Source organism: Hakea prostrata, chromosome 7 (assembly GCF_041222555.1).
Source record: "Hakea prostrata isolate BN-2017 chromosome 7, UWA_Hpros_2, whole genome shotgun sequence".
NCBI classification, from domain to species: Eukaryota; Viridiplantae; Streptophyta; class Magnoliopsida; order Proteales; family Proteaceae; genus Hakea; species Hakea prostrata.
In genome coordinates, this window is record NC_142606.1 from 4,868,208 (window position 1) to 4,881,843 (window position 13,636).

General features: G+C 37.2%; 3 protein-coding genes and 1 long non-coding RNA gene across 6 annotated transcripts; 1 reads left to right on the forward strand and 3 right to left on the reverse strand.

Annotated features, from left to right (window-relative positions):
* Nucleotides 1-2: 2 nt before the first annotated feature.
* Nucleotides 3-2,872, reverse strand: LOC149009195 (LL-diaminopimelate aminotransferase, chloroplastic-like). The gene is made up of 9 exons (XM_089161309.1): nucleotides 2,391-2,872; nucleotides 2,223-2,290; nucleotides 2,027-2,143; nucleotides 1,807-1,869; nucleotides 1,500-1,604; nucleotides 1,357-1,407; nucleotides 952-1,272; nucleotides 658-864; nucleotides 3-566 (listed from the first exon to the last, which is right to left on the reverse strand). The coding sequence occupies exons 1-9, from the start codon at nucleotides 2,467-2,469 to the stop codon at nucleotides 273-275; spliced, it is 1,305 nt and encodes a 434-aa protein (XP_089017435.1). The 5' UTR covers nucleotides 2,470-2,872; the 3' UTR covers nucleotides 3-272.
* On the reverse strand, nucleotides 2,814-4,734 carry LOC149009196 (LL-diaminopimelate aminotransferase, chloroplastic-like). Its single transcript, XM_089160974.1, has 8 exons — nucleotides 4,726-4,734; nucleotides 4,444-4,506; nucleotides 4,263-4,367; nucleotides 3,984-4,034; nucleotides 3,579-3,899; nucleotides 3,293-3,499; nucleotides 2,968-3,192; nucleotides 2,814-2,870 (listed from the first exon to the last, which is right to left on the reverse strand). Exons 1-8 carry the CDS (start codon nucleotides 4,732-4,734, stop codon nucleotides 2,814-2,816), a joined length of 1,038 nt encoding a protein of 345 aa, XP_089017100.1.
* Nucleotides 4,735-4,761: 27 nt separating this feature from the next.
* LOC149009197 (uncharacterized) lies at nucleotides 4,762-5,304 on the reverse strand. The gene is made up of 3 exons (XR_016174407.1): nucleotides 5,215-5,304; nucleotides 5,069-5,136; nucleotides 4,762-4,842 (listed from the first exon to the last, which is right to left on the reverse strand). It is a non-coding gene; the product is annotated as an uncharacterized LOC149009197 (long non-coding RNA).
* Nucleotides 5,305-8,309: 3,005 nt separating this feature from the next.
* On the forward strand, nucleotides 8,310-13,503 carry LOC149009198 (S-adenosyl-L-methionine-dependent methyltransferases superfamily protein). Of its 3 annotated transcripts, none has more exons than XM_089164137.1 (4): nucleotides 8,310-8,528; nucleotides 8,904-9,171; nucleotides 9,680-10,774; nucleotides 12,834-13,503. In XM_089164137.1, exons 3-4 carry the CDS (start codon nucleotides 9,702-9,704, stop codon nucleotides 12,916-12,918), a joined length of 1,158 nt encoding a protein of 385 aa, XP_089020263.1. In that variant the 5' UTR covers nucleotides 8,310-8,528; nucleotides 8,904-9,171; nucleotides 9,680-9,701; the 3' UTR covers nucleotides 12,919-13,503. The 3 variants fall into 3 exon arrangements, with proteins under 3 accessions (XP_089020263.1, XP_089020264.1, XP_089020262.1); XM_089164138.1 differs by lacking the exon at nucleotides 8,310-8,528 and adding an exon at nucleotides 8,672-8,813; XM_089164136.1 differs by lacking the exon at nucleotides 8,310-8,528 and having other exon boundaries at nucleotides 8,672-9,171.
* Nucleotides 13,504-13,636: the final 133 nt, after the last annotated feature.

The window sequence follows — 13,636 nt, forward strand, 5'->3', positions numbered from 1 at the left end:
TTCAGCATCTATGGATGGAATAAGAATAGAAATTATAGGACTAATAGACAATGCTAGCCAGGACAGAATAATGTGGTCCTCATGGCTTTGTTAAATTGTGCTCTGCCATACCCTACTTTTGCCAGCCAAAATGGTTTTAGTGCATGGTGTGGTCCTTCATGGCTTTGTTCTGTTCTTCCCTTAAATCTCTACCTTTTAATGGATATCCATCAAGATAAAGCCCTCAAGTCCAAGTCCCCAGCTGCAGATATCTATGGCTTCAAAAAAATATTTCATTTAAAGAGAGTTCTGAATCTCCTTGAGGCTTCCAATATATGATCTCTTTGACCAAAAGCACTTATCCTGCAAAAACCTTCACCCCCAGGACCAAATCCAATGCCTGGAACTGTAACTATGTGTGTTTTCTCAAGTATCTGGTTGAACACATCCCAAGAACTTGACCCTGGGAAATGAACCCAAACATAAGGTGCGTTTTTGCCACCATATACTCTCAACCCAAGTGACTCGAATGTATCAATCAAGATTTTTGCATTCTCTCTATAGATGTCTATCACACTGCACAAGGCCTGAAAACAAAAGAATTCATATTCTCTAGGTCAGTTTCTTAGTTACTAAGAACTTTGAACTTTTGATCAGAAGAAATTATGGAAACTGTACCATATGTCCTTCCTTTGAAAGGCATGCTAGTCCACCAGCTTGAACAATATTTGATGCACCATTAAAGCAAGTGCAAACAATGCGATCAAAATCCTTAATAACAGGATACCCATCTGCATATTTCAGATCCTTAGGAACCACTGTCCATCCAAGACGAACTCCAGTGAATCCAGCATACTTGGAAAAAGTGGACACTTCAATTGCAACCTGCATGGGAATCAAACACATATTGACTTCATCCCTTAGAACAGAGTTTCACATGATATAAGAACATGTCATGGATTGTTGACAAACCTCTTTAGCTCCAGGAATTTCAAAAATTGTTCTTGGGCTATCATCTGAGATATAAGCAGCATAGGCAGAATCATAGATTATAATCGATCCATTTTTAGTTGCAAACTTTACAAGTTTCTGTAGTTGTTCCCTTGTTGCTGCATGACCAGTTGGGTTGTTTGGTGAACAGAAGAAAATGATATCCGTCCCTGGAGTAGTTGACAAGTCCGGGAAGAAATCATTTTCAGGTCCACATTTCAGGTACTCAATGTTCTTGTATCTCCTAGTTTCTTCATCTAACTCACCTGTTTGACCTATTATCACACCTGTATCTATATATGCCTGCCTTTCAAACACAATTTCATTAATCACTAAACAAGCATCATCAGGGGGATTTAATGAAAATTAGGGTTTCGAAGTTTTAACCGGAAACGAGGTGTCTTGAACAGCCATTGTTAAACTGGATCCTAGAAGTAGCTGTAGCAGAATAGTGGTGTTCAAACAAAAAAAACCATATAAATAGTTATATGATCAACGCCTCATAGTATGAGCTCAAAAAATTTATTTACCTGAAGGCGAGAAATATCACATTGCGCACCATCTGATATGAAAACTTCATCATAGTTCACTTCTACATGGCCGTATAACTCATCTGCTATAGCCTTTCTCAACGCCTGCAGGATTGCATTTGGAATGAATTGAAATCTTGAAATAAAGAACCTAAAGAAAATTAGGAAAATTTGTAATTGGTTTGGTTTTCGTTTGTATCAGTTAACCAGTAAAACAGTAACAGACATAAGTCAGTTTTGGAACTTGAAACCAAGTTATCTAATAATCAACACCAAATGAATCTTGCAAAACACTGCAATGCAATACCTTCTCGCCAATTTCAGGCCCATAACCTCTGTAGCCTTCATGCGTTGAAAGAGCACGAGTTTTCTGTAAACCAGAATATGTTATGTATTAGTTAGGAAATGGAGGTCAATACATATTGTCTACAGGTAGATCTCTTGTTGGGAAAAGAATTTGATTCTTCTTCTTCTAGGGTTTTTGACGTCGTTGTGATTGGAGTTGTTAATATTAATGAATTGATTACCTGAGTCATGGAAGAGGTAATGATTTCTGGAATTGGCAGAGTAGTATCACCAACTCCTAGGGTTATCACCTTTGCTGTCGGGTACTTTCTCCTGTGTTCCTCCTCCCTTCTTCGAATCTGCACTTAAAATAGGGATGAGACGACATGAAGAAGCAGTAAAAGAAAGAGTCAGTGAAGAAAATATAATCTTACAGACCTCTGGAAACAAATACCCATCTCGCAATTTCTCCATATTTGAATTGCGAGGAACCTTTGTGCGATATCCTACCAACAACACCATTAGATTTACAGAGCCACCGATCAATATCAATAACTTTCAAAAAAGGAAGACAATTTATCAAAATGAACTTCTTGATTGACATACCAAGGTCTCTTTTCCCATTAGAAGGTTGGGTATGATCGGTCTTCATGATTAATTCCTTCCTCTTCTTTAACTTTTGCATTTAAGAGGAAGAAATCTACGTGGAGTTTCAGAAGGGAGGGGAAAATGCAAATCTGTTTATCTATTCGTATAGATAATTTATAACAGAAAATTTTCCTATAATTACCATCCAAAGGTCTAGTCCATTAATTATGAATGGTTGAACATCTCTCATCTCTCCATCCAAAAAGCTGCGCCCACAAAATTCTCATTGAAAAACCCATCAAGTTCCCACTTAATTAGGAGCAGAGCATGAGAATTCATGAAAAAATTTAAACCCCACTGGAAAATTAGGGGCTGAATATGCGATCATAAACATAAAATGATTATTTTTGGTTTTGCATTGATATTAGTAGTTCAGAATCTTCAGATTACACGTCGAATACAACTCAGAATCTTTATTTGACCTTCACTATTCTTTTTCTGTAATACAAGGCGAGATGAATCATTTTCATTTAAAGAATGTTCTGAGCCTCTTAGAAGCTTGCATGATATGTTCTCTGCGACCAAACGCACTTACTCTAATATACCCTTCACCACCTGGGCCAAAACCAGTGCCTGGAACTGTAACTATGTGTGTTTTCTCAAGAATCTCTGTAAATATATCCCAAGAACTTGAACCTGGGAAATGAACCCAGACATAAGGTGCATTTTTACCACCATATGCTTTAAACCCAAGTGAAGTGAATGTATCAATCAAGATTTTCGCATGCTCCTTGTAGTTGTTCATCACACTACACAGGGCCTGAAAACAGATGACATGGATCACATTAATTTCTTGAACTTTGAAATTTTAAGATGATTTAGAGGTTTAAGATTAATTTTAATTGGAAGAAACTATATACCATATAGCCTTCTTGTGAAAGGCAAGCTAGTCCACCGGCTTGAATAATATTTGATGCACCATTGAAGCAGGTAGAAACAATGCGATTATAATCCCCATTGACAGGAAACCCATTTGCATATTTCAGCAGCTTAGGAACCACTGTCCAACCAAGACGAACTCCGGTGAATCCGGCGAATTTGGAAAAAGAAGAGACTTCAATTGCAACCTGCATGAGAAATGCTTACCTTCATACAGAGATTCAGATTTCATTAATAATAAGATTGCTAGATATATGGGCGACTCACCTTTTTGGCTCCACGAATTTCAAAAATTGTTCTTGGGCTATCATCTGAGATATAAGCAGCATAGGCAGAGTCATAGACTATAATTGATCCATTTCTAGTAGCAAACTCTACAAGTTTTTGTAATTGTTCCCTTGAAGCAGCATAACCAGTTGGATTGTTCGGTGAGCAGAAGAAAATGACATCGGTCCTTGGAGTAACCGATAAATCCGGAAAGAAATCATTTTCTGGTCCACATTTCATGTACTCAATCTTCTTGTAGTTGCTAGCTTCTTCATTGAACTCACCACTCTGACCCATTATCACACCTGAATCTATATATGCCTGCTCAAGCACATTTGCATTAATCACTGCCACGTTAAAAATAAGACAACACAGTTATGCTAGATCAAGTTTAGGAAATCTCACTGGAAAGGAGGGGTCTTGAACAGCAATTGTAACATTGGATCCTAGAAGCAGCTACATGAGCAGCAGAACAGTAGAGATTAGGCAGGAAATTCACTATGAAAATTTCCTTTTGCACATATTGTTTCTACCATGAATGAGAAGTCTGAATCATATATATAAGAACAGCCATCAAATCTTAGGCCTTTCACAGGGCTTGACCCTGGCTTTGGTGCCTTCTTTATCCATTAAATTCAGGTTAAGTATACTTAACTTTTCAAAACCCAAGACCAAATAAGATACCTGAAGGCGAGAAATGTCAGATTGTGCACCATCTGATACAAAAACTTCATCATCTTTCAGTCCCACATGTCTGTATAACTTATCTGCTATAGCCTGTCTGAGTGCCTGATTTACATGGAATTACTTACAATCTTGAAATAAAAGCAACTGAAAAGAAAACACTGCTATGGCAATAAATTACCTTGTCACCTCGTTCTTCCCCGTATCCTCTGTAGCCTTCATGAGTTGATAGAGCACAAGCTTGCTGCAAATCCAGCGTATATATAGGTGTATTTTGAGGTCAATTGACTCAACTAATTAAAGGTTGTTTAGTTTAACGTAGATTTTTGAAGCCATTTGACTCACTATTCATGACCTTCATTTGATTATTATAACTACTACAAGTCAATCTCTTCAATTAGAATTAGGTAATATCATTATAATTTAATTGTTATTTGACTTGCAAGTCTTTAGTTAAGGTTACCTGAGCCATGGAAGAGGTAATGATCCGTGGAATAGGTTCAGTAGTATCACCAACTCCCAGGGTTATTATATTTGCTTCTGGATATCTCAACCTGTGTTCCTCTTCTCTTCTGCAAATCTATAGATCACAAAGTAAGAGGGAAGAATTAAGAGCACTTGAAGTAGATAACTAAAACCTGAAACACAGATTTTCTAGCTTCAAGTAAAGTGTCCATTTGGATTACTCCTATTAATTCTATAAATCATCCTTCTGTGTGGACACTGAATGATGATCAGTAAGGATGATTTGAGTTGGAAATTTAAACAAAAAGGAAAAGTCATCAATACAAGATTGGAAGCAACACCTCTTGAAATAAGTACCCATTTTGCAACTTCTCCATGTTTGCATTGCGAAGAACCTTTGTGCAATATCCTACCAAAGAAACAACAAAATTCAAACATGTACACCAATAAATCAAGGATTTCCAACTGAAATCTTGTATGTACATACCAGAGGAGAGTTGGGTTTGATACATCTTCAACTATTTCTTCTTTCTTTCACCTGTGAATTACAACACTATGAGACTTGAAAGCTGAAAAATGGAAGTGAAATATGTATATTGGAAAAGCAGATGCACAACTTACACATACACTGCTCGATCCATTTATAGTCATGAGAATAAGAATGAAACACCAGTTCTCATGCATTAATTGAGAGACGATTCTCCTCATGGAAGACCAGGCTGCTGAATTTTTTAAGGTAGTACGTGTGAACACAAAGAGCTTCTATGAAAACCAACGTCTCATAGTATAAGGTTAAGAGTTCTAAGTTTCTTTGAGACGAGGGGTTAAACCCAGCCTTATGTTTAGATAGATATAAAGCAACTATTGAGAATGTAACCGAGGCATGCATAAGCTAGTTTGAATGAAACTCAATTTTAAAGGGAAAAAAAAAGACTTTCACAACGTTGAGAGAGGCTGAAAGGTTTTAATTATTGTCTGGAGAGTAACCTTCTATCACCTAACAGATTTTCTTTTCTATGACATGAAACTTATTTGTATACTAACACAAACATTTACATGCATGCACACAGTCGAAGAATCGAATTTGTTTGAATAAAATGTCAAACTGACTTTCATTAATAAAAACAAATTTTTAAAATTTTAAAATCTTGAAAGTTGGAAAAAAAAATCTGCTTTATTACTAGCAAAAGTCTATCAATCAATAAATTAAAATCAATATGGCATTTGGATTTGTGTAGCCAAGGCCAAGGGTTGCTAATGTCAGAAAAATTTGTCCTAAGATGTCTATATTAATAAATTAAAAAAAAAAAACTTTTTGACTAGGTTATTTTTTTTAGTAGAATTTGACTAAGTTTCCCTTGTTCATATTATAATTAATACGATATCAACACGGTATGGGGATCTACTATATGTAAGTTAATACGAATGATTTGTTATCGATGCTTACAAGTTACAAGAATACAAATTCCTTTTAAAAAATCTAAATTAGATTGAGTCTAGCCTTAGAATATTAATAAAAACATAAAAGACTTTTCTTACAAGTTCTTCAAATATTACCATGAGATTGAGAAGGTCAATCTCATTAAATGTTTACTAACCCTCACCTAAACATGGAAATTTGCTAATGGGTATTGACAATGTGTTATTAATGCCACCAATAAACCCTAATAGCAACTTTGTCATTTGAGAAGTGCAGCATGAATTATACTAATCTTCTCTAAAATCTTCAAAGTTTAGCCTTGGTTCTTTGACTTTTATATAATTCAGAGCTTTTAGTTGGAAACTTCAGAATCCAGTTTACTTACACAACACAGATAGCGGACCCTTCCAAATCACTCTCTATCCCTCTTTGAGTCATTCATAAGAAACAAACAAAGAAAGATTAGAAACAAACAAAAGCACATCAAAGAATTGTTTCCATTTTCCACACGTGATTTAAAATTAAATAACTAGGTATGAAAAGGACTATGCTTCATGGTAGACCATCCCCTTTTGGAAATTTCAGTAAAGTTGATTATGATTTCTCAACTTCTATTTCCATTTTTGAGTGTTTCCCATTTCCTGCTTTCATACTGAAACTACTATCTTGATTGATTAGTATGTTATAGAAATTAAGAGGTGTTTGTGCCAGCTTAGGCACCCCTCAACTAATTCGAAGAAAATTCATATCATTGACCTTATACTATGAGATTTTGGTTTGTCAATTGAGAGTCTGGATCACCTCCGTGGGAATCCATATGGCTCTCTCGATGTTTTCTTTACCATATAATAGATGTGGGGTTATGTCAAAATATTATTAAAATAATCTAGAGATAGGACCTCCAGTGAGTCTCATATAGGCCGCACTCTTATTTTGTGATGGAGAAGCGTCAAGAGAGTAGTATGTGCTCCCTCAATGGAAAATTATCCGGAATTGCCAATTGAACATCCTCCCTTGCCCCCTATTGGGTTTTAATAGGGTCTTTTAATTCATTTTCTTCCTAACCGGGTCATGATTAAGGGTGTCAATCGGTACGGTTTTAATACGGTATCAAGTTACCAACTTTAAATACTAAAAACCAGAATCGAACCATACCGTATTTACACGGTACAGTATGGTTTCGGTATTAAATTAGTGCGAGAAAACAATTTAAACACGATATCTAATGTGATACAATTTTGGTATGAACGATCCCATGTCATTTTTGTTATTAGTTCATTAAGATCCTAATAAAATTACGATCAAACAATCGATAGAATATGATATTAATGGAGACAAAGCAATTAAAACTAAGAAGAAGAGTAAAGGACGAAACGAAATTTTAAAACAGGTAATTAGGGATAGGGTAAAGGTAAAATTGTTTAATTGTAAAATTACATTTATATTCTTTAATTTGGTAAAGTTTAGGTATGAATACCTAAAACTAAAATCGTACTGAAGAAATTCGGTTTCGATATGTACTATATGGTTAAACAGTTTCGAACAAGGTTTAAAATATCCCGAGGTACTATACGATATACTTGCCAATATTTATCCATATTTGGCCAAACCGATACAATGCAGCTCGATACGTCTCTCCATTGGATTACATTAAATTACATTAGCCAAAGCGATACAATACTTGATACAGGATGATATGTCTCTTAAAATCACCTAACCGATATGATACTCCATACCAATACTTTAAACTCGGTTTCGATAAGTAATTGACATCCTTAGTCTTGATAGGGTTTTAATTTGGGCCAAGCTTATGATGGCGATACTTAAATGGGCCATTATTGGGTTCTCAATGGTCCTTAACGGGCTATCATTGGATGGGCCAAATTAAGTTAAAGTAGCTAATCGGAGCTATAAATAATGGTCTGACATCACAACTAGAAGTCTAGAACACGTTCTGACTTTCGATGATGCAAATAAAACGTGGCTTTCGGGGCCCAACAAACGTAGGTTGGAATATCATAAGGATTGCTTAATCGATAACGATTGATTACATTTTACCTATTTTCCCTTTTTTTTAAAGTAAAAGAGGGATGCAATAATGGCGACCTAGTGCTCCCGCTACGCAATGTTTAGATTTTTTATCGAATGCGATCTATGCACTGGCCCAATTAGCGGAGGGAAGCTCCGTTTGTCTTGTGTCTGCATTACAGGGAAAAACTGAAGCCATTAGGGAGGCTCAGCTCCTAGTGAAGGCATTGGGTTGGAGGAAGATAAGAGTGGAATCAAATTGTGAAAGTCTAGTGAAAACTCTCAACAACCTTGATTGTAGTTGAGAGATTGCAATTTGTGTCATGGTAGATGATATTCAGTGAGTGTCTGAGGTAGGATTTTTCCTCTTGCTAGTTTGTTGCTATTTTTAGGGACTATAATGGGCTTGCCCACTGCGGAGCCCGGAGGCTCTCGCTATGCCTAATAAAATGGAGTGGCCTTTATCCTGTCCATGGGCGTAGGAGTTTTTTATTCATGGGTTCGTGAATTGTTCTTGGTTTGTTGCTGGCCAGAGGATTCAAAACCTTGACCTCATAGTTATGAGGGGTTGGTCTTATCAATTGAGCAATTCATGAGGGTTGATGAGGTTAATGACAGTGAAAGCCGAAGGGTCACTGGTTCGACTCTCCCTGTGGTGTATGTAATAGTTGTCACCTCCTAATTTAGTCGATTTCACCAAATCTAATTAAATTCCCTTTGATTTGCAGCTTTACGAACGATTCAGCTCACTTCGATCTCCGATTCCAATCTTCGTAACCCTGCTCCGCGCTCCCTAGTGCCCTTTTACATATTCCTGCCGATTCTCCGTTATTTTCAAGCTTTGCTTCTCTGTCTCTCTTTCTGCTCATCAACGAAACTAAAAAGCAAAAGCCCTAGCATTTGTCGCTACTGATGCTCGTCTGAAATATCACTCTGGTTCTCAGTCACTCCGCCTTCCTCATTTCATGACATCCCTCATGAAACTCTCGGTTCTCGGTAAGATTCTGAACACCCTTCTGTTTCACATCTTCTGAACCTTCAGTCTTCATAGTTTTTTCATAGTTTTATATTCGATTACAGATAGGCCAGCCCTAAACAGCTTGCTTTGTCTTTGAATCTCATTTTTTCTTCTTCTTTTCACCTTTTGACTGTATAATTGTGGCTAAGAATCTGGGATTGCCCATTTGGAATGAAATTTGAATTGGGTATCTGTTTCTCTCATTCAAAAACATAAATGTTAGAACACGCATTCCTGAGGTATATGTTTTGAGCTTCTTTGAAATGGGTCGCCCAATTACTACTTTTGGGTCCTCTTTGGATGGTTTGCATTTCAGGCCTCATGTCTGCTTCTGTGCCTGTCAAAAGGAGTTCTTGGAAATGAGACATACTGGAACTGACCCTGCATTTGCTCTTTCTTTTCATTCATTCCATATGCTTAAGGGTTAACCAGTTAAGTAGCTCAATGCGTAATGTTAACTTATTTCTGGAAGTGGAATTTTTGCAGCTTGAAGTTCAGATGCAGTGTGATGATCATTAGTGTTGCAAGAGTAGAGAGCTTTTTGAATAGATCGCTGGAGTTCATAAATTCTACTCATATAGTCAACAGGCTTCATAATCAAAGAGCCTTTTATACAATGACAGATTCCCAAGTAGATGTTGCTTCCAGTTTGCCTCCTGTTGAGGAAGAGTTTTGTTTTCGGAAGCCCATTGCAGTAAGCCGTGAAAAGAAGTCGTTAAGTGTTCAAGCCACCCCAGATATCGAAAAGAAGTATGTCCATCATTTTTATGATGCTGTTGCTCCTCATTTTAGCGCCACACGATATGCAAAGTGGCCAAAAGTTGCTGCTTTTCTCAATTCCTTGCCTCGAGGGTCTCTCGTTTTGGATGCAGGCTGTGGAAATGGAAAGTACCTGGGGTTCAATCCTGATTGCTTTTTCATAGGTTCTGATATAAGTGCATCTTTGATCAATATATGTGCAGGAAGAGGGCATGAAGTTATGGTTGCAGATGCTGTAAACCTTCCTTACCGAACTGGATTTGGTGATGCAGCAATCTCTATTGCTGTACTGCATCACTTAAGCACAGAAACCAGAAGGATGAAAGCAATAGCTGAATTGGTTCGAGTTGTGAAGGAGGGTGGAATGGTCCTAATTACAGTCTGGGCTGTAGAACAAGAGGATAGGTCATTGGTTACCAAATGGACCCCCCTTACTGAAAAGTACACAGAAGAGTGGATAGGTCCTGGGAGTCCTCGAGTTCGTAGTTCTTCTACCTTGACACTAGAAAGTATCCCAGAAACGGAGGAAAATAGTGGCCGAGATCACTTAAGAGATTCTAAGCAGTTATCTGAGGGCACAACCAGCGAAACTACACATATATGTTTGGAAAAAGATGAAAGTTCATTTTCTCCTCAAAATGGGAAGAATCTTGAAAATCAGCAGGAATATTTTGTCCCTTGGCACATGCCTTATCATCGCGCTGAAGTTAGTGGTGCCTCCGCTTGTGCTCTTGCAAATGGACTTGCTCAGAAAGATGATAAAAAAGGTGCTGTAGTGTATAATAGATACTACCACGTGTTCATCAACGGTGAGCTTGAAAGGTAAGAGATTATTTCTATCTGCTGTTTCCATTTGAAGTTTTAAATTGATTTTCATTTTTGGTCCTCCTTGGCTCTCATTATGAAATAATCAGCATCTTTAGGTTGAGCTTTATCGCAAATACTTGTACAGTGAGTTTATTGCCTAAAACCTTTTCTTTGTGAAGCAAGCCATCCTCTACATTTTTTGCATATATATGTGGCAAAGGCTAAGATGGTTTAGATCATTTGATGGTGTTTGTTCTATTCTATAAAATGCAGTACACCTTTTTTTTCCTTTGTGATATTTCTTTGTTTTGATAATTTTGTGCTCTGTAACTTTTTTCAATTTTTATGACTGTCCATGTGTTGCTGCTATAGAACCCTGTGTATCTGGTGATATTGAAGAACCTATTACTATAATTTCCAACCATTGATCAATGGATTTGAATTGAAGCTTTACAAGAACCTCATATTGTGTCTTTCATAGTTCCACACACATATCTATCTCATCTTCAACTCTCTTGATACTCTTTAAACTAAAATTTTCTTCATTCAATAAGCAAGTACCATAGCTTTTTCTTTTTATCATTTTATGGGTTGTGGGGGGCTGGGGTGAGCTTTGGGTTTAACATCAATCATATCAGCATTGGCAACCATGATAGAATTTCTGGGAATAAAGGTTAATTTTATCTTAGACAGCTATAACTGGCTTGAAGCTGAAGCCCACACAGACAAACTACTATATGAGGTCCTAAATAGGGGGTTTTTGTGCACCCCAGATTAGCTGACTCGTCAACCAGGCAATTAGTGTATCTTTGGGAACACTTGATGGTCTTAGCCCATCTAATAAGTTGAAGTATCTCCAAAACCTGCACTTGCTTGACTCACATCCATTCAATGACAAATTTGGCATCACCTTCATATTCAAGTCACTGTATTACCAAGTTCTTGGATCTCCAAGCCCATGATTATGCCCTTTGTTTCCTCAGTTACAGAATCACTAGTGCCTATTGGGCCTAAATACGCTAAAAGCTCAGTCCCTCTTTATTCTAATAATACTCTACCAACATCTGTTGGAGCCAGATGGGCTCACTACTAACTCATGAGTGAGAGACTGAAAGTGATATTGAACAAAATAAGCCAAAAGAGATGTACAAGTGTGTGGCACAGCATTTAATATGTTATTTAAGCATACTTGATGTTATTCTTGTAGGATGGAAATAACAATTTCTTGAATATATTGTGCTTTCATAATGGAACTCCATACTCAGCATCATGGACTAATATTTCTATTTCATTTGAGTGGCCTTCTTTAAGTGCTTCATTAGTTCCCTTATAATTTTGACTGTCTCTCATGTAACCCATGGCCATCTGATGAAGACTTCTTTTTGTTCTCTTTGGATAACACCCGTACGTCCTCATACCAACCACAAGAATAGTTAGGTATTCCAACCAATGAGCATTGGATAAAAATGTAGTTTGAGTATCTATTATAAGGACCAAGGACTAAGGAGTTCTTCAGATGGTAAAATTAGCCAAATGAACCTATGGCCACGTAGATTCTATATGTTCTCATTAGCTACTATGATTATCAGCTGAAAACAAGAAATCAGGGCCAACATAAGTAAGAAAAATGTTACTTGTGCTAATGTTTCACTTTTCTGCAAGAACCTGCTGTAGCGAGCTTGAAGTTGCTTCTTAGCAGTTTTTTAGGTTCAATCCTTGCCAACCACGCTGAAAGGGGAGAATCTGGATCTTAAGATAAATTGGAGAACCAAACCCCCCCCCCCCCCCCCCCCCACAAAAAAAAAAAACAAAACAAAAGCAAGGGACAACCTGCACAATACAGGCTGTCCACCTTATAATGTTTTTTTTTTATGTAGACTTAATATTGGACATGAACTCTACTCCATTCCCCCAATTCTTAACAGTAATTCTGCTTTGAATTTTTTATATCCCTAGTAAGACAAATAAGCTTTTGATCTGCTGCATTAGCATGTGAGTTTCCAAGTCCATTTCTGAGAGTCCTGGTAGTATTTGCTATCTATGCAAGAGCTAACATCCTTAAATCCCTTTGCAGGTTAGTCTCTGGAATAGACAATATTGTTATTGTTGATCAATTCTATGATAAGTCGAACTGGTGCATTATCCTCAAGAAGACATAAGTTGCCGGCTTGCCGCAGACACCTTGAGTGAATACAAACAACCAACAGCGCCATTTCCTTCACTTTTTCATACATCACTGGAAGAAAATTGAATACTCACACTGAAGTTTCTAGCAGAGATCTTGTTGGCAGTTATGTGCACCATGTTTCTTCTGATAGATTTCTGTGGGATGAAAATGATTGCCTCAAGTATTGCTTTCAAGAACTGGAGAGACATTGGCCTTTCACTAGAAAAATGGTTGTCACATGATGTAAAATAATTGCTGTAACACTGAGGATAAAAATTTTGTTCGTTTTCCCTATGTTTTTGTTGTTATGAATCAAGTAATGGTTATTCCAAAGGTTTCTCTCCTTGGCAATGGACGCACTCAAAATAGATCCATTCCAAATTGAGTCTGAAATACCATAATATGAAAACAGTCCTCAAAGATGTCCAGAAGACAAATTGGTAATCTGGTTGGACTGGATTTCTTGTCATTTTCCAGATTGCATGGTTTTTCTTTAGGTTCCAGAGTCCCATTTCTATTGATCACAGGCCACTGTTTCTCCTGAAAGCACCCAATTTCATTTATTTTACAATTTAATCTTGCCATTGCCTTCTCCGCTGCGGATGCTTCCTTTGGTTTTACCGACAACGGGAAACACGCTTGGTGTCTGAAGTGTTATCTGGTGAATTAATTGAGTCTAGATCCTCTGTGTCCAGGCAGGGTGTGCGTCC

Coding starts and splice junctions, on each gene's coding strand:
- LOC149009195 (XM_089161309.1), bottom strand. CDS start 2,469: ATGCAAAAGTTAAAGAAGAGGAAGGAATTAATCATGAAGACCGATCAT. Junction 2,291..2,390: donor TAATGGGAAAAGAGACCTTG/GTATGTCAATCA, acceptor TGTTGTTGGTAG/GATATCGCACAAAGGTTCCT. Junction 1,408..1,499: donor GTGATATTTCTCGCCTTCAG/GTAAATAAATTT, acceptor ATTCTGCTACAG/CTACTTCTAGGATCCAGTTT.
- LOC149009196 (XM_089160974.1), bottom strand. Junction 3,900..3,983: donor TTCAAGACCCCTCCTTTCCA/GTGAGATTTCCT, acceptor GTGCTTGAGCAG/GCATATATAGATTCAGGTGT. Junction 3,193..3,292: donor TTTCACAAGAAGGCTATATG/GTATATAGTTTC, acceptor ATCTGTTTTCAG/GCCCTGTGTAGTGTGATGAA.
- LOC149009198 (XM_089164137.1), top strand. CDS start 9,702: ATGATCATTAGTGTTGCAAGAGTAGAGAGCTTTTTGAATAGATCGCTG. Junction 10,775..12,833: donor ATCAACGGTGAGCTTGAAAG/GTAAGAGATTAT, acceptor ATCCCTTTGCAG/GTTAGTCTCTGGAATAGACA.